The following is a 23,609-nucleotide window of genomic DNA, read 5'->3' on the forward strand; positions in this document are numbered from 1 at the left end:
ATGCCTTTATTTCTGCAAAGCTTAGTGAGTGCTTTCTGAATTGTGTGTGTATATATATATATATATATATATATATATATATACACACACTGCTCAAAAAAATAAAGGGAACACTTAAACAACACAATGTAAACTCCAAGTCAATCCCACTTCTGTGAAATCAAACTGTCCACTTAGGAAGCAACACTGATTGAATCAATTTCACATGCTGTTGTACAAATGGAATAGACAACAGGTGGAAATTACAGGAAATTAGCAAGACACCCCCAATAAAGGAGTTGTTCTGTAGGTGGTGACCACAGACCACTTCTCAGCTTCTATGCTTTCTGGCTGATGTTTTGGTCACTTTTGAAAGCTGGCGGTGCTTTCACTCTAGTGGTAGCATGAGACGGAGTCTACAACCCACACAAGTGGCTCAGGTAGTGCAGCTTATCCAGGATGGCACATCAACGTGAGCTGTAGCAAGAAGGTTTGCTGTGTCTGTCAGCGTAGTGTCCAGAGCATGGAGGCGCTACCAGGAGACATGCCAGTACATCAGGAGACGTAGAGGAGGCCGTAAGAGGGCAACAACCCAGCAGCAGGACCGCTAGCTCCGCCTTTGTGCACGGAGGAACAGGAGGAGCACTGCCAGAGCCCTGCAAAATGACCTCCAGCAAGCCACAAATGTGCATGTGTCTACTCAAACGATCAGAAACAGACTCCATGAGGGTGGTATGGGGGCCCGACGTCCACAGGTGGGGGTTGTGCTTACAGCCCAACACCGTGCAGGACGTTTGGCATTTGGCAGAGAACACCAAGATTGGCAAATTCGCCACTGGCGCCCTGTGCTCTTCGCAGATGAAAGCTGGTTCTCTCTGAGCACATGTGACAGACGTGACAGTGTCTGGAGATGCCAAGGAGAACGTTCTGCTGCCTGCAACATCCACCAGCATGACCGGTTTGGCAGTGGGTCAGTAATGGTGTGGGGTGGCATTTCTTTGGGGGGCCGCATAGCCCTCCATGTGCTCGCCAGAGGTAGCCTGACTGCCATTAGGTACCGAGATGACATCCTCAGACCCCTTGTGGCCAACTGGTGCGGTTGGCCCTGGGTTCCTCCTAATGCAAGACAATGCTAGACCTCATGTGGATGGAGTGTGTCAGCAGTTCCTGCAAAACGAAGGCATTGATGCTATGGACTGGCCCGCCCGTTCCCCAGACCTGAATCCAATTGAGCACATCTGGGACATCATGTCTCGCTCCATCCACCAATGCACCACAGACTGTCCAGGAGTTGGCGGATGCTTTAGTCCAGGTCTGGGAGGAGATCCCTCAGGAGACCATCCGCCACCTCATCAGGAGCATGCCAAGGCGTTGTAGGGAGGTCATACAGGCACGTGGAGGCCACACACACTACTGAGCCTCATTTTGACTTGTTTTACGGACATTACATCAAAGTTGGATCAGCCTGTAGTGTGTTTTTCCATTTTAATTTTGAGTGTGACTCCAAATCCAGACCTCCATGGGTTAATAAATTTGATTTCCATTGATAATTTTTGTGTGATTTTGTTGTCAGCACATTCAACTATGTAAAGAACAAAGTATTTAATTAGAATATTTCATTCATTCAGATCTAGGATGTGTTGTTTAAGTGGTCTCTTAATTTTTTTGAGCAGTATATAAGCCAGTTGCCAGACACTGGGTTGAGGCTGGACACCAAATTCCTATGTTACGTTGTCGCATTATTGACTGGATTCCACCGTCCATCAGAGGTGGCAACCGTTTATTAAAATTGCATAAACGAGAGTCTGAATGGATCTTTAGGTTGGACACTATTTCCCCAAGAGGACTAAACGAACAGCTTGTCCTAAAGAATTTTTTGAGATAAAATAGTTTTTGCTCCATCATACCACTGTGGATTTTTTCCACTGTCTTTCATTGTATTTTAATGACCTAGTTCACTGGTTATGGTGTTGTGAGCAAGAACCTGGGCTATCTGTGTGTGTGCTTGTTCCTACTATGTAGAACCGAGGTTCTTATATGGGTGCTCTCGCGCGCACTTTATTTGGCCGTGGGTTAATTGCACTACACACCATGATCATTTCTGTTGTTTGTCTTTTTTAAATGATTATAGTGATGTGTGTTGTTGTAAAAATAGGTTTTACCTGGATTCCTCTTTGATTACCCCATGAAATGGTTTAGAAAAAAAATACATAGGAGTATACCTAATTTTAAAGGTGGCTGGTGGGCTGCATGTATTAGATGTATCTGATGTGATCAAGTAGTCTCCCTGGTAGTGGAGATCATATCTTATTTAGATTATTTGTCCACCTTAGCATTTGTTGTTATGTAGCCATTATAATATATGTATACTTCTGATGAGTTTGGCTTAGTGTTTTGCACTGTTTGCGCGTTGCTATGTGGAAGCGTTGCTATGTCTGACGACGTCACTAGGGAAACTGTTGTTGAGATATCTTTGAACCGGAAGTACTGGCACAGCCGTTTCCGCATTTGCGGCAATGGAACGCACGCCGGGTCCGGACATGCGGCAGTGGAACGCACGCCGTGACGGGCGCAGGTGGAGCGCATCTCCTGCAATGAGCAGGACATTGTGCTAGCCATTTGTAATGGGGGTATTTAAGAGGTCTCCAGGGAACAGGTATGTGACTTCTGCTGCAATGACTCTGCTATGTTGTTATGCTGGTGGCTTGTATTGCTGACACGCTTGACAAAGGTCCTGATGGACCGAAACATCGCTGTGATTCTGTCTACATGCATATAATGAAGCCTTGCATTTATATCTTTGTGAGTATGATATAATACATTTTCTTCAAGCACATTTATGGACTGGAGAGTGCCTACTTACAAGAATCTATATTTATCAGAAATCACCCATTTAGGGGATCATCTGTGTAGAAGCACCCCAAAGATGAACTTTTGATGAGAGTGCGGGACTTCCCCATTGGATATATATATATATATATATATATATATATATATATGCCTTCAATACAATTTCTGTGCAATATACTTGTCTTCAGTGCCGTTCATTCTTGGAGCTGTATTTTTCTGATCTGGCACGGAGCACGCTGCGTCTAAGAGCCTGGGAGTGCCGACTGTTTTGCAAGGGTATATATATATATATATATATATATATATACAGGTTGAGTCTCCCTTATCCAAAATGCTTGGGACCAGAGGTACTTTGGATATGGGATTTTTCCGTATTTTGGAATAATTGCATACCATAGTGAGATATCATGGTGATGGGACCTAAATCTAAGCACATAATGCATTTATGTTACATATACACCTTATACACACAGCCTGAAGGTAATTTTAGCCAATATTTTTTATAACTTTGTGCATTAAGCAAAGTGTGTCTACATTCACACAATTCATTTATGTTTCATATACACCTTATACACACAGCCTGAAGGTCATTTAATACAATATTTTTAATAACTTTGTGTATTAAACAAAGTTTGTGTACATTGAGACATCAAAAAACAAAGGTTTCACTATCTCACTCTCACTCAAAAAAGTCCGTATTTCGGAATATTCCGTATTTCGGAATATATGGATATGGGATACTCAACCTGTATATAAAATCATAAAGCACAGCACTTTCCGCATAAATTCAGAATACCTTTCCCGTTGCCTTCCGTTATAGAGACACTCTGCAGCTCCCCAATATAGATAAACGTGTACGGCGGCATTCAGGGAAATGAAGACAAGACAAGAGCCTGTTTTGCCAATGTTTCAAACCATCCGCTTTTTCCTCAGGGCATGACCTGATGAAAAAGCAGATGCTTTGAAACGTTGGCAAAACAGGCTCTTGTCTGCTCTTCATTTACCCGAGTGCCGCCGTACACGTTTATCTATATATATAAATTTATACATACAGTGTATGTATATATATATATATATATATATATATATATATATATATATATATATATCTTGTGCCCTTGAAGAATATACTGTAGCGTGTTGGTCAGCACCTTTCACCTCTCACATCAGTGGTACGTGGTGCTCGGCAGTTTCCACGTTGGCTATTCACAATGAGACCATTTATCCAGTCACAATACACCTTCCCCACAGCAGCACATAAATAGTTCACAAAACCGCGCTGTTTCAGATATGCTGCCAGCCTTGCCCCGACAGCCGATATTCATCCCTTTTACCCATGACAGCAACGAGTGATATGCGTGCAGACAGCTTATCGCATACCTTACATACCCACCAAGACAGCGCACGATATGTGACGTACTTCATGGGCTTCACGCTGCCGATATCAAATGTAGAAGGTGGTCATAATAATATGACTTAACAGTAGATGTTCAAACTGAAACAGCTGTTAGGCTGATCCTGTCATGTCAGCGCTGGCCATTGAGGTATCATGCTATTATAATGCTGCTCTGTAAATTTTGGTATTGCTGATGGATATACTTGGGCTTAATACACTTTAACTTTTATGCATGGTGGTGTGCTGGTCTCTTTTTACGTCATACGTGCTGAACCTTGTATGTATATATATATATATATATATATATATATAAAAGAAAAGGTTTCTCTTGGGAGCTAGACCACCTCAGAATTCACTTTAAGATACATTTATTTTAAAAATTGACAATAAATGCTGTAACAATACATAAAAATATCAATAAAACATGCAATTGACTCTATACCATAAATGGAAAATACAGACTATTAATCTGTTGACATTTGTGTTGGTGATATTTCTACCAAAGCGTTCAGAAGTGTGTTCAACTTCACAATTGCGCGAATACCCAACGCGTTTCGTCCACACAGGACTTCATCAGGGGTCGTAAGCGATGTGGTCAAAAGTTTGTGAATCTCTGAGTCCCAACCAGCTTTTTGCCGTGGGTATGAAAGATCTAAAAATGTCACCAGCAAAATTGATATTAGTTTAAGGTGACCATGTGTATATATAGCAAGGATTAGATATGCACATGGTCACCTTAAACTAATACCATTTATGGTATAGAGTCAATTGCATGTTTTATTGATATTTTTATGTATTGTTACAGCATTTATTGTCAATTTTTAAAATAAATGTATCTTAAAGTGAATTCTGAGGTGGTCTAGCTCCCAAGAGAAACCTTTTCTTTTATACTTCTAATCTAATGCCCTGACTGACAGTGGGCATTTCTCAGTGGTGAGCTACATTGTATACCAGCGCAGTAAAAAGGGTCCTTTAAATTTTTTTTGATATATATATATATATATATATATATATATATCAGCCCAATTACAGATATAACATTATTTCAATTTTAAAAGGAAAAAAACCCAGTAAATAATTTGTTAGGACAGCATGCAGAAATCTATAGACAACAGGAATCCTAAACTCACACTGCCCATGCGCTCGAGCACCAATTAGGCGTACTTACATATCATTGCGAATATATGAGGCTATAGTAGCTTGGGCAGTCAGTCCCATCTCCAGTTGTGGTAAAATGAGTGTAGCTGTGCAGCGAGGAGGTGTTTATACATAGCATAGGTTGGCCATGGGCATGTAGACAGAATTGCAGCCTATTCAGAAGTGAGCACACGCAAAGACCCGCCAATTTCAGGTGGATACTTTGCACTCAGTACTGGACCGCTGTAAATCTGTACTGCTAGTGATGAGAGTTGAGCTCACAAGCAACTGTATAAGGCTGAAGCGGCCATATAATGGGGCAGACTGAACACAGGTGGAAAAATATTATTTCACTCCATGTATTCCTCCTGTGGGATGCAGAGTGGGTGAGTTTTTAAATAGTTTTTTTGTTTGTTAGTTTGAAGAAGCCGCAATGTAAACTTGAGTTTGCCCATCAAAACCTAGGGCAGCTATTAAATATTTCCAAGTTATAGGTGTATATATATATATATATATATATATATATATATGACCTTCACAATAGAATACTGCTATCTAGGGATAAAGATAATTGCAATTAAAGTGTGCCAGCAGAAAGTAGTGCTAATACTTAATAATCAAAATTCATTAATATTTGAAAACTCTAGTGCCTTCCAACTAGAGCGCCACCTAACACTGCAGCCAGCATGGCGCTGCCACATAATACAGTGCTGTGTTGAGTATGCGCACTTTCACAAAGGTTCATATTCATGCATGAACAAGAATCTAATAAATCCTGTATATTTTCAGCAAAAAGAAGGTTTCAGTAATACCCAGTTAGAGGTACGATATCTGCACTCACCTCCACATGTTGGCAGGTCTGAATAAGCTTGGCTAACAACATTTCCATTTCTGTGTTTCTTTTGATGAGGTTGGTGAGGTTGTTTTCCAAGCTTTGCTATAAAAAAACACAAAATGCACATTTTTAGTGACATGCTGGAATAAAGGAATGATGCTTTGCATCATGCAAGTGTATAACAAGACAAGAGCGTTTACAGATGTGGAGAGAGCAATCAGAACAGAAAATAACTGTATACACATTTTCAGCAGTATTAACTAAGGACCCTATTCAGCTTGGATCGGCAATCTTGCTGAAAAGCAGTTGTTGCGATTAAATAGTTGCCGCCCAAAAATAAGAGAAAAAAATGGGCAGTGCAGAAATTGCGAATGCATCGCAACACGCAATGTGATCGCATAACCATGCGCAAATACCGGAACATCGAACAGTTTTTCCATCTGCGCTAGGCAAGGTCGTCCACAATTCGGCATCGCTGACATCAGAAACCCACCCGAAAAATTACTTGCCATGCCTGCATTTTTACAGACACACACACAAAACGCCATGTTTCCTCCCCTAAACGCTGGCTTCCTGACAATCAAAATGCGATTGCGTTGAAGCACAATGCGTTCTCAGAAATAATCGCTAATCGTGGGTGCGCACGTGCAATGCGAATGCTGCACATGTGCAGTCGTTCGATAATCGTTGGTTTGCGATTCTCAAATTTTGCGATCCAACCTGAATAGGGTCCTAAATACACTATTTTTGAGTAAGGCAGTGACCCTTCTACTGGTATGTTTACATTACACAAGACAGGGCTGCGTGTGACACGGGCAGTGTTATAGCAATACATTTTAATATTATATCAATGTAATAATTAAATGAAAGTGTTTTCATAAGTAATAAATACAGACATTGATTAAAAACACACTGTCAAGTTTTGACAAAAAGAGTTTTCAGTGTGTGTGACAAATAAAGAAGGGATTTCTTCCATTTTATGCATAACTAAGACACATTAAAAATCCTATTATTGAACCTTTGGGGATTGTTTTGATTATAAAGGATATCATGCATATTGAAAATTATAAGTGATCTTAAATGATCTTTACACAACAGAGGATATTATATACCTCAATTAGATTTAATATATTCTGATGTGAATACCCCACAGGAAAGATAATTTATTCTCCATATTACTGCTGAACTTTTCCCTTTGGACCCATAAGCCTAATTTTTTTTTTCCTTTGGCGATTTTTTTTCCTTTGGGCCATATATAAGAATACCAGATTAAATTGATGTGATTGGTACACAATATATTATATTGATATTGTAAATGGGTTCTGCACACAGTCACGTTTTTGTATGTACTATACCTATGAATCTGACATATGTTTTATAACTGTGTATGATGTGATACATTGTTACGAAAATCTACAGGAAATCTACATCACTCCTTACGGTATGTCACATTATTATTTCTTAAGGCATACTGTAATATAATATTTTGTGACACCATAGTACCCGTCCTCAACAAATAATATCCAGGCTTAGAACTCATAACACAATTCAGCCAATAAAATTAAATATGCAGATGAACTCCTATGAGATTTTAAATGAAATTCCGGGGGTCGGGATGACGGAATGACAGTTACATCCCAACACTGAAGATCCCGACATCAGAGGGTAGTGGCTAGGGATAACCTACAGTGGTGGCGACTACAGCTAAACCTTGGGGGGTGTCGACTAGGGCTAACAACCCAGCTAGTGCCTAACCCTAACCCACTCTAGTGCCTAACCCTAACCCCCCCAACCCTAACTCCGATACTTACCTTCGGGATGTTGGCTGCTGGTGTATAATACTTCATTTCCAACTAGCTGTTAATAAATGGCATTTTAGTGTGATGAAAAGAAGGAATTTCTTTCCTCTACAAAAAAAGTGATAAGAGAACCAGTGACCAGAGAAGTGCCATTTCTGGGGGTGGATGAGCCGTGCAATCACACAGGTGCTCCAACCCCTACTGCTACTGTACATCAGATGGGCCACCCTGGCCGTCCACATGGATACCCAGCCAAGCAGATCCACCTCCCGGCACTCTGCTAGGTAGAGGGTGTTACAGTAAGATCTGGCTGTGTCGTGACATCATATTGTGCAACCGTACAGTGTATAGAAGCCTCACACATGCACCAGGACACCAATGAGGAGCAAGCAGACGCCAACTTTGGAGTTACGCCTTCTCATCTCACTCCCTCACCGTAGCTCTGGCTCCCAGCAACATGGCTTCTTAAGATACTCTACACCCTCCTCCCCTAACAGATGGGCCCTTGTAGAAGGTGAGTGGCAGAGGGGTTGCGTGTGCAGAGCTGGGGAGGGGACAGCACCCAATGGGGGGCTTTAAGTGGATGGACAGTGGTTGGGAGTGTCTGACAGCCAGGTAAAGTGAGCAGGAGCTGAATGCTGGTAACATCAGGGTTGGGGGTGGGTGGTGCAGTAAATTAAGGAAAATTAAGGAGGGTGCAAGGTGAAAAACTGCGGTGTAAGGTTTGGTCACACTATAACAGGGAAACCCAAAGCAATTCCCTATTATAGAGGAACACAGCCCCGGCCAGTTCACTAGGAAATTGGGCATGCAAAAAGAAAAAGCACCATGCACTGGAGCGCCTCATGTGTGGTGGATATTGGGGTGACAAAGTGTTAAAATGAGTAAAAAGTATTCTTTATATGGGACACTATTTTCTAAGCAAGCCCTGGCAGCCATATACTGGGCATGCATGCTGGACCTTTTATCAGACTTTGGCATCTCTCCGCACACATTAGCGGACTTCTAATTTGCAGAGACAAATCCCATGTGTGAACGGACCATCTAGATACACTGGCGCAAAACCTAAGCCATTAGCAGAGCATATCGTGGGCACTTTGTAATAGAGGATCATAATGTTCTGAGCGTAACACAAGCACACAAACCAAGCAAAATGTTTTTCTTTTTTCATTCCTGTAAATCACACAGCATTTCTTAAACAAAGATTTATCTAGTGTTTTTCTGCCAATGTGTGCACAGATGGAGCATGTTTAGGCTAGCACACAGCACATTTATAAATCACATTAAATATCTCTTGCAGCAAAGAATTTAATTTTATAATGGCTGATGACAAAGGACATTTAAGAGTATATGACCTGCTTTCATTATAATACCTTACAGTGACAGGTAATAAGCCTTGTGTAAACTTATGTCACATTTAAAATGCCTGAGACCGGGTTATAGAGCAGTAATAGAAGATGGAAGCTGTGCTGGAACATTTCTACTCCTTTCAACAACTCCTTTGCTGCAGGATGATTTATGTCAACAATAAACTAAAGTAAAATATAAAGGCTCATCCAGATGAGCTTGGGAAATGGTAAAGCATAGAGAGGTCACTTGTTGCAGCTGTCCACACAGAGAGCAATGGTATATGTACAGTAGCTCAGAGGTGTGTACAGTAGCTCAGAGGTGAAAGGCAGCCTTAATGAATAAATGGTGCAAAGTTCCAGTTCTAAACCTGGACTACAGAAATATAGTTTAGTTAACATAAACGGCCAAGATGTGTCTGCATGATACAGTACAATACAGCAATAAAACAACACACCTGTGTGCACTGCAGGGGGGGGTGGGGGGGGGGAGCAGATATAACATGTGCAGAGAGAGTTAGATTTGGGTGGGGTGTGTTCAAACTGAAATCTAATTTGCAGTGTAAAATTAAAGCAGCCAGTATTTACCCTGCACAGAAACAAAATAACCCACCCAAATCTAACTCTCTCTGCACATGTTATATCTGCCTCCCCTGCAGTGCCCATGGTTTTGCCCAACTGCTAGCAAACTTGCTGCTACGATCAATTCTGAATTACCCCCCTGATTCAGAGATGGATGCAGTAGCACAGTAGCTGCGTCTTTACACACAGCTATAGTGCTACAGGAAGTGCCTGGTGTAAATAGACCATACTTACCTACTCTCCCGGAAGCTGCGGGAGGCTCCCGTTTTTTGGGGTAGCCCCCCGCACCCCTGGAAGAGTGAGCAGGTCTCCCGCATCCTGCTCGCACCCTAGTGATGCGAGCAGGATGGAGAGATTACCTCCCACATTCGCGGGTCCGTCGGGTGGAGAAGGGGTTAAAATTACGCAAATCGCGTCATGTTAGCCCCGCCCCCTTCCCGCAGACCCGCAAATCGCGGCATTTCCCGATGCAGGGGGTGGGGCTTAGTGATGTCACGGTCCAGTCCCGCCCCCCGAAGACACCTGCAGCGTCTCCTCTCCGGGCTTCTCCCGGAGAGGAGAAATACAATGTAAAATAGACACCTCCTGCATGATTGTTTGATCGCTGCTGTGTCCGAAGATGCAGCATCAGATCACTTGCGTGAACAGCGGCCATATGAGTAACCCTCAGGTTCAGGATTCAGGGGATAGTAAATGTGCGTCGGAAGACGCAGACATTGGCCTTAGTAATTCCAGAAAATGGGACGACACGTACCGCTTTTCAGGAACACTACCCTGTGCTGCAACCTCCCCGTCCCCAAACAGCTGGGGCGTGTGATGACGCTGGACCTATTCTCCACATGCGCAGAACGGGTCCTGTGCATGTACAGTCCTCCCAGCACTGTAGTTATGAAGATAGATAGATAGATAGATAGATAGATAGATAGATAGATAGATAGATAGATAGATAGATAGATAGATAGATAGACAGACAGACAGACAGATAGATAGATAGATCAATAAGGATCTGATATTTGATTGTAGTGCTGCTAGAGTTGATCACCGAGTTGTTGTTTATTTTGAGTTTATTCTTGAAGACTTATGTCCAGTGAATATTATGTAGTCACCTTGTGACAAATTATACATTATAAAAGTTGATTTATGTGGAAGGCAGGAGAAATACACAGCATTAAGGGGGTCATTCCGAGCTGATCGCCAGCTGCCGTTGTACGCAGCGCAGCGATCAGGCTAAAAATTGGCATTTCTGCGTGTGTGTATGCACCGCATTGCGCACGCGCGGCGTATGGGTACAAAGGCCTTTGTGGTTTTGCACAGGTTCTAGCGACGTTTTCATTCGCAACTGACCGTTTTCAGGGAGTGCTTAGAAAAACGCAGGCGTACAAGGGATAATGCAGGTGTGGCTGGGCGAACGCTGGGCTGGTGTGTGACGTCAAAAGCCAACCCACCAACATTACAATCAACGCACACGAAGAGTAAGTACAGGGCTGGTCTTGTTTTGCACAAAATGTTTTTTGCAGGCGCTCTGCTGCACAGGCGATCGCACTTCTGCAAAGTGAAAATACACTCCCCAGTGGGCGATGACAATGCTTTTGCACGGCTGCTAAAAACTGCTAGCGAGCGATCAACTCGGAATGACCCCCTAAATCCTGTCAAATGAAGTAGGTCAAATATCTAACCTAATGAAATGTATTGTCAATTAGTTAATGGGTTTGATATTGTATGAGCATCTATATTTTAATTTCTTTCAGCCAATGTCCTGCATTCAAATATATTTTGCTGGATATATAGGTATACATTGTGGAAGGAACAATTAGCTGTACTAACATTTCTAAAAAAGCAAAAGCGGAGGTGTTGCCAATAACAGCCAATCAGATACGAGCTATCATATATCTAGTACCTTCTAGAAAATGATGGCTAGATCTAGAATCTTATTTGTTGCTATGGGAAACACCTTGCCGGGAATGTTATAGGGTGTGAGAATCAAGACGTGAGAAATTTTGTGAGAGTTCTCCTGTTTTTTTAAAGTGCCAATCATTTACATTGCAAAACCAGGTTGATTTTGCCATGTAAATGATTGCCTCTAAAAAAAAACACCAGGAGAACTCTCACAAAATCTCTTCCGTCTTGATTCTCACACCCTATTACATTCCCACCCCCTTGACTTTTCCCTTTTAGAAGTTTTAATAAATCTATCCCTAGGTTTTTGCAACGATCTCCAAAATTGTACTACTAATTAAATGTCTTTTTGCTATCTTTTCAGAATGCTTGACTAATGGTCTTCAATACAGAGGAGCACTTCATCTAGCACAGTATACTGGATGGGTTATAGCAGGGGAACAATATATGCATTGAAATCAACAAAAATACTGTTTAGATTGTGGTTGTCAGGTTATGATATGTAAGGGTCTATTTAATATTGTCAGGGCAGTGGGTTAGTTAGTTTTTGCTACATATCACAGTGATATGGAACATATTTTAGGAAGAATTTATTAATCCGCTGTGTGTGAAAAACTTGCTGCTGTAGAGAGGTTCTTCCTTGCCAGTAGCCTAAAGGTGGGTACACACTAGGCGATGTGCTCTGCGAGCGACATTACCTAGTGTGTCCCCCTCCCGGCCCAGGCCGCCCGACAGCGGGCATACACACTGTGCGATATTGCTAGAGATATCGCACAGTGACATCATGCCGTGGCCGGGCTGTACATGCAGCTTTGGACGATTAATCCAAATTGAGCTGCATGTACAGCCGACACCGAGGGTCGTTGAAGACCTGCGGTTGGCTGCGCATCGGCCGACGTCAGCTGCATACAAACTGGGCGATATAGTAAACTATATCGCTCAGGAGGAGGAAAATGAGCGATATCGGTTACTATATCGCTAAGTGTGTATGCACTTTAAGGCTAGTGAGAAGACGCAAGAATATGTACATGCACATTACTATTTCACTGGAGGGGATCTTGTAAAGTCTCTCTGGCTTTGCATGTTCCCCATTGATGGGTATAAGGCAGGGGTGGGGAACCTCAGACCCGAGGGCCATATTAGGTCCGCAGAGCCACTTGATCCGGCCCAGCCAGGCTCACCTAGCTGGGTGCCCGCTGAGAATTAATTACTAGTGGGCGCCTGGCTTCTTACCCTCAGTAGCAGCCGGAGGCAGGAGCTCACTTCTGAGCTCCGGCTTCTGGCTCTGGGAGTGTGCGTGTGCTGCTGTGCAGTGTTATGGGAGAGATGTCATGACTTCTCTCCCATAGCTCTGAGGAGCGAGCGGTCAGGTGGAGAGTAATGGTCCAGAAGCAGGAGCGGGGCTGGTGAGTATTGTGTTTTATTTTTCTTTTAATGTGTGTGTGTAATCGTCGCTACTAGGGGGCATATCTAATGGGGCATAACAACTGACTGGTGGCATATCTAATGGGGCATAACAAGTGCCGGGGCATATCTAATGGAGCATAACAAGTGACTGGGGGTATACTTACTGGGGGCTTATCTAGTGGGGCATAACAACTGACTGGGGGTATATCTACTGGGGGCATAACTACTGACTGGGGGCATTTCTACTGGGGCATAAATACTGGGGGCATATCTACTGGGGGCAGGCTCATTTTTAAGTTGATAATTTTTGTATGGCCCCCAAAAGGATTTTATAAATATCCAAATGGCCCTTGGTAGAAAAAAGGTTCCCCACCCCTGGTATAAGGTAACACTATGTCAAAATGGCTTTACCTAGCAATTTAAAACAAAACATTCCACTGCTTGATAAATTGTGCAGACAAGCCAGCTATGGAGATACGGTAACCAATGACTACAGACGGACAGCAGAACAAATTTGTGATTTCTCTGCAGTATCCCCCTTATTAAATAGGAGGAAACAGTGATACCATTTCTTGGCAAAAAGGGGGTTATCAATACTTCATATACAGACCCCATAATCCCTGTGTCACAGCACCTTAACATGATTTCAATATCAGAAAGCAACACCCATCCCCAGTTGGATCAATAAGTGAATGTTACGGAATTTTGTTTTAAATCTCCCAACCCAGTAACTTGGATACTAAGAGAAATAATATTGAATAACTAGAGGTTCGCTACACTGCATAAAGTTATAGTAAAAATTTTTCAAAAGCATCAATTAAATATTTTGATTTTTGAAAAGGGCAATATAAACAAAACTACATATACACAACATTACCTTCTGAGTTTGAATGTAAATGTTTTCCAAATAAATAACTAATAAATAAGATACTATACCTGAAAAAAAAAAAATTTTTAGTGTGCCTATGCTTTACCCTGTGTTTATATGTTAAACCTCCTGTGATACATAAAAGTCAAAATGAATAAAATATGAGGAATTTTATAAGCCGGAGAGAAACTCTCCTGAGGGTGTTGGGTTGTGGTTTACAGTGTTTATTGAAATGTTACAACCACACAACATTTCCAAAAATGAAAGTGCATGTAAAATAAGTGTATAGGCAATAAACAGTCAAGCATTACACAAATACACATGAGATTAAAAAGCGTAATAACAACCCAGTTATGCAGACAAACAGGACTGTTGGTGCCTTGGATAATGACCTTAATGCTGGCCTCTATGTAACCTCTTTGTACTAGAGGCCTCAACTCTTTATAAAACAGACAATAAAATACCAGATAAGCACTATAACCCAGAGACTATAATTAGAACTCTGTCAATATCTGACTCGTTAACAAAAAAATCGATGAACCAATAAATGCAATTGCAAAATGTCTATAGTCTTATAAAATGTAAAAGTCTTCACGTATTCTATAACATATGAAGAAACTGCATGTGAGGGAAAGACACTTATACCTCTTTCACACTGAAACCCCAATCAGGGTTTCTGAACATAGTTTCAAGGGGTTGGGTATGTGTGACCTGCGGTCAGGAGACCGCCAATCACCATACTGACACCGGAATCCTGGCATCTAAATGGCTGGTGGGGGTGCTGTGGGCTCGGTGGAGCGACAGGTTCTATTCCCACTCTATGGGTGTTGTGGACAGCCACGAGTGGGAATAGTCCCTGCTAGTCGGCATGCCGACTGTCGGGATTGTCAAGGGGCAGAATGTAGGGGGAGTTACCGGTCACATAACGACATCCCGTTTCAAGCTATGTTAGTATGTACCCATTTCACGCCACAATTTTGACCCAGATTATTTCTGGTTCGACCTCTTTCACACTGAACCCATTTCTAATGCCTTCTGCGCTGCCTCCTTCTGCGGCCGGGTGAGTTAACCTCCACCTGCTTCAGCTGCTGACCCGAGTCAAATAACTTGGGTGGCGCCTTTCACACTGCAGTTTATCTGGGGTGGGCCCAAGATCAACCCTGATCGCAACCCTTTCACACCAAGCCAGAACCCGGGTTGCCCTGGTAATATCCCCGGTCAGAGGCTCAGTGTCAAAGGGGTATAATCCAAGTAATTGAAGCGCACTGGATACAGTAAAAACAAAACAATAAAATAAATCAATTATATAAATTTAGATACAGGAGTTTATGCAGTGATGAACATACGCCTGTTTGTACAGTGGCTTTACCTATGCATGGTAAGAAAATGAGCGCTCACAAATATGAGAACGCAGTCAATCAGATTCTGATGACATCTACACTTCTAAAAGCAGAGGCAGAATTAGGGTGTGAAGGGGCATTCTCATGTTGGCAAAGTTTAATAACGGTACGTTCATTCAAACCAGCACGTAAGTGAATTTACACCTGTTAGTAGGTGTATCTTTTGCATGGGGTAATTAGTAAACCAGTAGTCCGGTAAGTTGATCAAAATGACTAACATGACTATCGAAAATGACACCATGCTTGGTCAGCATTAAACAATAGTGTCTTCCTTCAGTCTGATGAATGTCCCACTCTGAGTAACTAACCTCTAACGCAAGAAAGTCTAATCGGGTGCAAAATCCAATGTATCTGCCCACAGTTGCAGTAAATGTATGACAACGTTTCTTCCAGCAGCTGGAGTATGATGTTGCCGTAACATGCAGCTTTTAGGGTGAATGTCATGAATCCCAGCAGTGTGCTATCATCCTGTGGTCCACTGGGAAATGTATCCACTGCCTATCACTGTCACTTCCAGATGCTCAGGAAAACCAAGGGCATCTGATCTGTCTACTGAAACAGAAATGCCAGACAAGAATCAGCTGTTCTTGCTCCATGAGCTGACTCTTCACTCCTCATTGCAAAACTACAGACTCGTCAATTTACGTTATGCAAAACATTAGAGCTGTCATCGACAACATGGGGCATCCGTATGTTGTGGAACTACAACCCCTAGTTTGCCCTACTATACATGTATGAAGTTGTTACACAACAGTTACTGAACAATGGGTTGTCTAATCCCTGTTAAATACAGAAAAATGTTGCTGCTAAATTCAATTTTTCAATACAATTCTAAAAGCTTCACACCATTTGCAGTATTATAAATGTATCACCAATTTGTTATCTCAGACAGTCTGTTATAGCACCTCGTCACTGCATGTTGCATTTAGCAGTATGAAATTAAACTAAGTCTGGACTATACTCTTCGAGAAGGCTAAAAATGAAAAGTCAGTGACATCACTAGATCACAGATAGTCGACGATAAATGCAATGTACTAATACTTGCTTTACTTTAACAAGTAATAACTCCAACACTGAAGGACCCGGACATTAATCAGAATACAAAAAATAAACAGGGAGGTTCTGTTTTGGGCTATTCACAATGCAGGTTACCGTAGATAAGTTCCTGACTTTTCCAGCAGTGCCCCCGCTCTGTGAATGAATCGTATCACCATACTTTATTATATTGAGTGTAATTCATGAAAGGAAGGAAAGCTCCACTTTCCACTTCTCCATGGAGTTCAGATTCGCCGTCTCAGGATAGCCTAATCTGAACTTTCAGTGCGGAAACAGCAGGGAAGCTCAATGCTCTCTGCCCAGAACTAGCTCCGCCCCCTGACCTCCCAGCAGCCTCTGCAGCCTCCCAGGAACTCAGGAGCCGGTGCATCTGTGAAAGGGACCCACCGGCTTTGCAGAGAGGACTGCAGGAGAAAACATCACCGCTGGAGACCTGAATACCGAATCGCATCACCGGAAGTGTAAGTATACATGAATTGATACTAAAGATATATGGTGCATACAACTGATTCGATGTATAGTGATAAGTAACAATTCAGTTTTCAATTTCTATATAGATAGCCTGCACAGATTGTAAGCTCCGGACTGATGTGAATAGCCAAATATTTTCTGTAAACTGAGGCGGTATATGTGTGCACTATATTTTATATATATATATATATATATATATATATATATATTATACGTCCAGTGTCAGCCGGCACTCACAACCAGAGATCAGCTTGCTCCGGTGCCTGTTTAAGGCAGCATAATACTTACTTCTGGATTGATATATATATAGATATATATATATATATATATCGTTGAAAAGATATAAGACCTTTATCGCGCTAAAGATGTGAAAGCTTCAACTTAGGGAAAATACCCCCTGTTAGATGGGGTATGAACAGATAGTGAAAGAAGAGATTTCCCCAGGGAGCTGATGTCGTACTTTGGTATGTACAAATTTTGTATAATAAAATAATCTTAAAAAAGAGAGATTGTTTATTTTTTTTTAAAAGCAATACATAAAACTGTTTACAATTTGCCCAGAATAACAATAAACAATGTTTGTACAGACGATAGTTGTGTTGGTAATTCAAACAACATCAAAATGATCTTCTTTGTAGAGATGTCAGAGAACAATGTGCTAACCCAACGCGTTTCGTCCTACAGACTTCATCAGGGGTGTATTAATCAAAGAATCACAATATGGACATACATCTTATCGTGTCTTCAAAAAGGCAATTTAACAATGCTTAAAATAGTATCGGACCAAATTTCACCATATGGGGTATCAATTTAAATTGAATTGGAAGTAACCCTTTCCACTGATTATCCACTAGGTATAACCTTTTTGAAATTTAGAGTAATTCTGAGTGTCGTCCCAGTGTTTATTTGAACCGGGCAAATCACTGCAATAGTGCCGATTCAATTAAATAAAGCCAATTGAAGCAGCTGATCACTGGATATCGTTCAGGTATCAATTTGAACAAGGCAAACCACTGTAATTGAACAAGGCAAACACTGGGACGACACTCAGTGATCAGTCACTTTATGGGCTGGATGTAATCTAATTGGTACTATTACCAAATTGACATCTGGAAGATATCCAGTGATTTGCCATTTTATTGGCTTAATTGGATTAAATTGATTCAGAATTACTCTAAATTTCAAAAAGGTTATACCCAGTGGATAATCAGTGGAAAGGGTTACTTCCAATTCAATTTAAATTGATACCCCATATGGTGAAATTTGGTCCGATACTATTTTAAGCATTGTTAAATTGCCTTTTTGAAGACACGATAAGATGTATGTCCATATTGTGATTCTTTGATTAATACACCCCTGATGAAGTCTGTAGGACGAAACGCGTTGGGTTAGCACATTGTTCTCTGACATCTCTACAAAGAAGATCATTTTGATGTTGTTTGAATTACCAACACAACTATCGTCTGTACAAACATTGTTTATTGTTATTCTGGGCAAATTGTAAACAGTTTTATGTATTGCTTTTTAAAAAAAATAAACAATCTCTCTTTTTTAAGATTATTTTATTATACAAAATTTGTACATACCAAAGTACGACATCAGCTCCCTGGGGAAATCTCTTCTTTCAATATATATATATATATATATATATATATATAAATAAAATGTAGTAATAATTATAAGGAACCTCATGCAAGAAAAATACATGCCTAAAGTTGAGTACTCATCTAAAGATTTAAAGATTTATCTGTCCAGTGGGTTCAATATCTGGTAACGTATGGGAGCAAAGACAGTCAACCATTTACTCCCAAATGCTGGAAGACATACTATGGTTATTTAGACAAATTGGTCAAATGCGTTTGATTTAACAATTTTATCTGAACAATAATTTTTGTCCATTTTCCAGCATTTGGGAACAAATAGTTGAATGTAATTTGCTCCCATAGATTATCAGATTTTTGTTCCCACCAGACAGATTGGACAGATAAGTCTTTAGGTGTGTACCCAGCTTTAGATAATAATGCAGAAGCATTATTATATACGATTTAGGGGTCTATATACTCAGCCTTAGAGAGAGATAAAGTACCAGACAACACAGCCTGTAACATGGCAGTTAGGAACCTATTGGCTAGTACTTTATCTCCTTCCACTTTATGTCTCCCCAAGGCTTAGGGGGTCATTCCGACCCGTTCGCACTCAGCGGTTTATCGCTGCAGTGCGAACGAGTGCGGAATGCGCATGTGCGGCGGCCGCAGTGCGCGTGCGCGACGTGAATTACATTGTGACTTACAAAGGAAACAGTCGCAGAGCCGACCACAAAGAAGATTGACAGGAAGGAGTCGTCCAAGGCCGGATCCGGACCGTTTGGAGCCGTTTTCGGGGAGTGGTGAGTATAACACAGGCGTGTCCAGCAGAACGGAGGGCGGAGGTGTGACGTCAAAGCCGGGCCCATCATCGCTGGATCCATCGCACAGGGTAAGTATGTCCAGGGCTAGTCTACTTTTGCTTGAATTTTTTTTTTGCTTAGCAGGGCTGCACAAGCGATCGCAGTCCTGCTAAGCTAAAATACACTCCCCCATAGGCATGGACTATTAATCGCAGCAGCAGCTAAAAGTTGCTGGCTGCGATCAACTTGGAATGACCACCTTAGTACATAGACCCCATCGCATTTAATAAAAAGCTAACGCTGCTCCTCACCTCTATTGGGGGAAATCAAGTGTTTTGCACGCCGGCAGCCACTAGATGGCACTCGACAAGATGGTATCTAGTAGATACATATATTATTACACTTTATATAATGTTTGTAAGTAGTTTCTCCTTAAAGTGCATTCAGTAATTGCTATTACACACGGTATATTACATAGGCAGTTTCAAAACGGTTAGATAATAACATTATACAATATAAATAGGTACATGGTAACAGCTATTTGGCTGCAGGAACGGAAACCAACTGCTTGCCAGTTGCCACTAGTGATGCCAATATATAACGTTTTGTTTTGTTGGGTTTTTACTTTTTGGTTTAGTTTTTTTTGCAGTCTGTCATGAAGATCTTGGTGTATTTTACATTATTGGTAACTAATGCCCCTTTTCCTTCAAAATCCTGGGTCCGACCCAGTATTTCGGACCTGACTGAGACCCTGTTTCCACTGCACCCCTGACCCGGGTTTTTCCCACATCTGAACTTGGGCCAGTTGACTGAACTTGGGTCAGCCCTGCATAAACCTATGGATGTCAACAAAAATGGCCTTTATCAATCTCACAAATATTAGGTCACAAAAGAAAGGGGGCGGAGACTGCTCACACCATTGCAGGGTGTCTCCCACCTCTCTCGTAAGTGCGCTCAGAGCTGCTGTGCCTCCTATGTCTCACACAAGTGCCAGCTCTCTCACAACTCTGCATCAGTGTGGCTGTGTTTCATCTCTGGATCTTTTGCTGATGACATCACCAGCCAGCAACCAGCGGCTTTTGTGGTTAACCGGGTCAGGTAATTCAGGTAGGACCTGTTTCCACTACAGCATTACTGTGTTGTTACTGTGTAAAACCCTGCTCGAGACCCAGGAAGAAATGGCGGGTCATTGGGCCGAGATTCTTTTCTGGGAGTCGTTTCCACTGAGCCGCGATCCAGGTCAACACGGCAATAATCCGGGTTTTATCGGCAGTGGAAAAGGGGTATTAAAAAAGGGGTAATAATGCTTAATTAACAAATATAAAAGGATTTCTAAATACTTGTGTTTCAACAGCTGATAAACATGCGTCTGGAATGAGTTGCCATGATACAAACCACACATTGTTTGTTGAAGGTTCAGGTGTATAAAGGCAGACAAAGACGCTAGACAACCAAACGCATTTCCAATTTATCATTGTCAACCTGAAGATTTCCATTTTAACTCATACTTATACCATTTGGGAGAAAGAAACCTGCATATAAAAGGTAAATGACAGAGCTGACAGTAAAACTGTGAGCAGAGATTTAAATAAGGATCCACAGACTAAATTACTGATTCCGTGGTATGCTAATGAATGGAGGCTCAGGGAAAATGTATTCTCTGGGCAGACAGAATTCAGAGGAAACCTTTCCCTTACCTCAGTAACTTTACTCAACAGCTTATGTTACACGCACACTAGAGCCCTTGTTGGGAGCCATGTGTGAAAATGATGCCCTGTTAGTTACCTGTGGAATTGCTTCTCCTTCACAAAGAGTCCTAAAACCTGTGTGTTGGCAGAGTGCATCTGAATTATAATGATGTCCAATGCAGCATGTGGTTGTTTATCTGAACGTGTAACCCCCACCATTCTCCAGGATAATCCAGTTCACACAGACTGCAGCAAGCATGTTAATGCCTATGGTGTTATTCTACTATTGAACACTGGCACATCATATGGGGTTGCAGTTATATGACCGGCGGTCGGAGACAGGGACTATTCCCACTCGTGGGTGTCCACAATGCTCGCCACCGATCCCGGCTGCTGGTATCATGTTACACACCCTGTCATATGTCTTTTCCTATATTACCTTCTCTGTATCCTCTGGTTCCTCAGTGCATTAAATGTCTATTCTATGGTATTACTTTTTGGCTGACTACATATACTGTCCTGATTCATTCATTGTGTTGCTTTGTTATGTCATTTGTTAAAAATTCAATAAACAGAATTAAAAAAAAGTCCAACCTGATCAGATAATGGGGCAAATTTATGAACAAGAGATACGTGCTAATTAAATTATAGTCAGCGCTAAGTGACGTACAGTACATATCATCTTCGTTATGTACTAATGAGGACAATGAGCAGGAAAAGACAAATCTCTAATGCAGCCAGCTCTTATCAGTGACGCCATATGCAATTATGGTGTTAGTACTAGCTTCAGCTATTATCAATATAAATAATATTTACTATTTCTCCATGATCTGTCATCCCATTTCCCCAGCATCAGCAGCCGATATCTGCTCCCCTCGTGCACAAAATGTGAGGGAAGCAGAAACTTGTGTCAGCCATCAGCATTTATTGCACATAAGTTTTTTTTTATTTTATTGAATATATCTTAGTTCCTTCCAGCAGTAGGAGAGTGAGAGCAGGTCTGTAGTGCCATACATCTTTGCTGTTGTCTCCGGAGGAATGTGTTTTCTCTCCACGCTTTTGGCGCAACATTTTTTTTAATACATGCTGCCGAAAATACTTGCTTTTCATCGATAGTAAGCAAAGCCGAATAAGCACAGCAGTAGGTGCAATATAAGTACATCTGCCCTTATGTTTGTAAAATGTACATAAACTTATATAGATGCCATATTACACATATACACAGGTCTTCGATATATTGTGATGTTACAAAGGGTCATGCAATGACAGTGCCGTAACTAGGCATTTTAGCGCTGTGTGCAAGAAACGACAGTGGCGCCCCCCCCCCCCCCCATGTAAGATAGGGGCAGAGCGCGCCGTAGGCGCTCAAAAAATTTCTAGGGGCGTGGCTTCATGGGGAAGGGGCGTGGCCACAAAATAATAGCAATTCATACTACGGTGCACAGTAGTCTACATTATTCAAATTACGCTGCACAGTAGCGCCACTACACCAGGTAGAGCCCCTTTTATACATTACAGCAGACAGTGTCCCCCTTTTTACACATTGCGGCAGCCAGTCCTCCTTTTTACACATTACAGCAGCCAGTCTCCCTTTTAACACATTGCGGCAGCCGGTCCTTCTTTTTACACATTGCAGCAGACAGCGTCCCTTTTTTACAATTAGAGCAGACAGCGTCCCCGTTTTTACACATTACGGCAGACGGTGTCCCCCTTTATACACATTGCGGCAGCCAGTCCCCCTTTTTACACATTGCGGCAGCCAGTCCCATTTTACACATTGCGGCAGCCAGGACCCCATTTTACACATTGCGGCAGCCAGTCCCCATTTTTTACACATTGCGGCAGCCAGTCCCATTTTACACATTGCGGCAGCCAGTCCCATTTTTTACACATTGCGGCAGCCAGTCCCATTTTACACATTGCGGCAGCCAGTCCCATTTTTTACACATTGCGGCAGCCATCCCCATTTTTTACACATTGCGGCAGCCATCCCCATTTTTTACACATTGCGGCAGCCATCCCCATTTTTTACACATTGCGGCAGCCAGTCCCATTTTTTACACATTGCGGCAGCCAGTCCCATTTTACACATTGCGGCAGCCAGTCCCATTTTTTACACATTGCGGCAGGCGGTGTCCGAGAGAGAGACAGAGAGAGAGAGACAGAGAGAGAGAGAGAGAGGGGGGGGGGAATATACTTACCTTCTCCCCGCTGACAGGCTCCTCGTGCTGCTCCCTCGGTGGCGGCAGTGAGATGAGAAGGAGGAGGAGGAGGGAGGGGGAGCAGGGAGCCGCAGCAGCGCTATGTTATTGGTAGTAAGCGCCGCTGCAGCATCCCCCTCTCCTTCTGTATTGGCTGCCGGGCAGCCAATACGGAAGGAGAGGGGGATGCTGCAGCGGCGCTTACTACCAATAACATAGCGCTGCTGCGGCTCCCTGCTCCCCCTCCCTCCTCCTCCTTGTCCGCTGCCTCCGGCGCTGGTCTCTCTCCTCCAGCGCGGCGCACGGCGCACA

General features: G+C 42.2%; 1 protein-coding gene across 9 annotated transcripts in view; it reads right to left on the minus strand.

The window, feature by feature from the left end:
- The window catches only part of MID1 (midline 1), a 717,600-nt gene that overhangs the window by 175,469 nt on the left and 518,522 nt on the right, over window positions 1-23,609 (minus strand). For all 9 annotated transcript variants that reach the window (XM_063955554.1, XM_063955560.1, XM_063955550.1 and 6 more), the window contains one exon: window positions 6,204-6,299. In XM_063955554.1, coding sequence (XP_063811624.1) covers window positions 6,204-6,299 — 96 coding nt within the window. The remainder of the gene's footprint in view (window positions 1-6,203; window positions 6,300-23,609) is intronic.

Source organism: Pseudophryne corroboree, chromosome 2, assembly GCF_028390025.1.
Source record: "Pseudophryne corroboree isolate aPseCor3 chromosome 2, aPseCor3.hap2, whole genome shotgun sequence".
NCBI lineage: Eukaryota > Metazoa > Chordata > Amphibia > Anura > Myobatrachidae > Pseudophryne > Pseudophryne corroboree.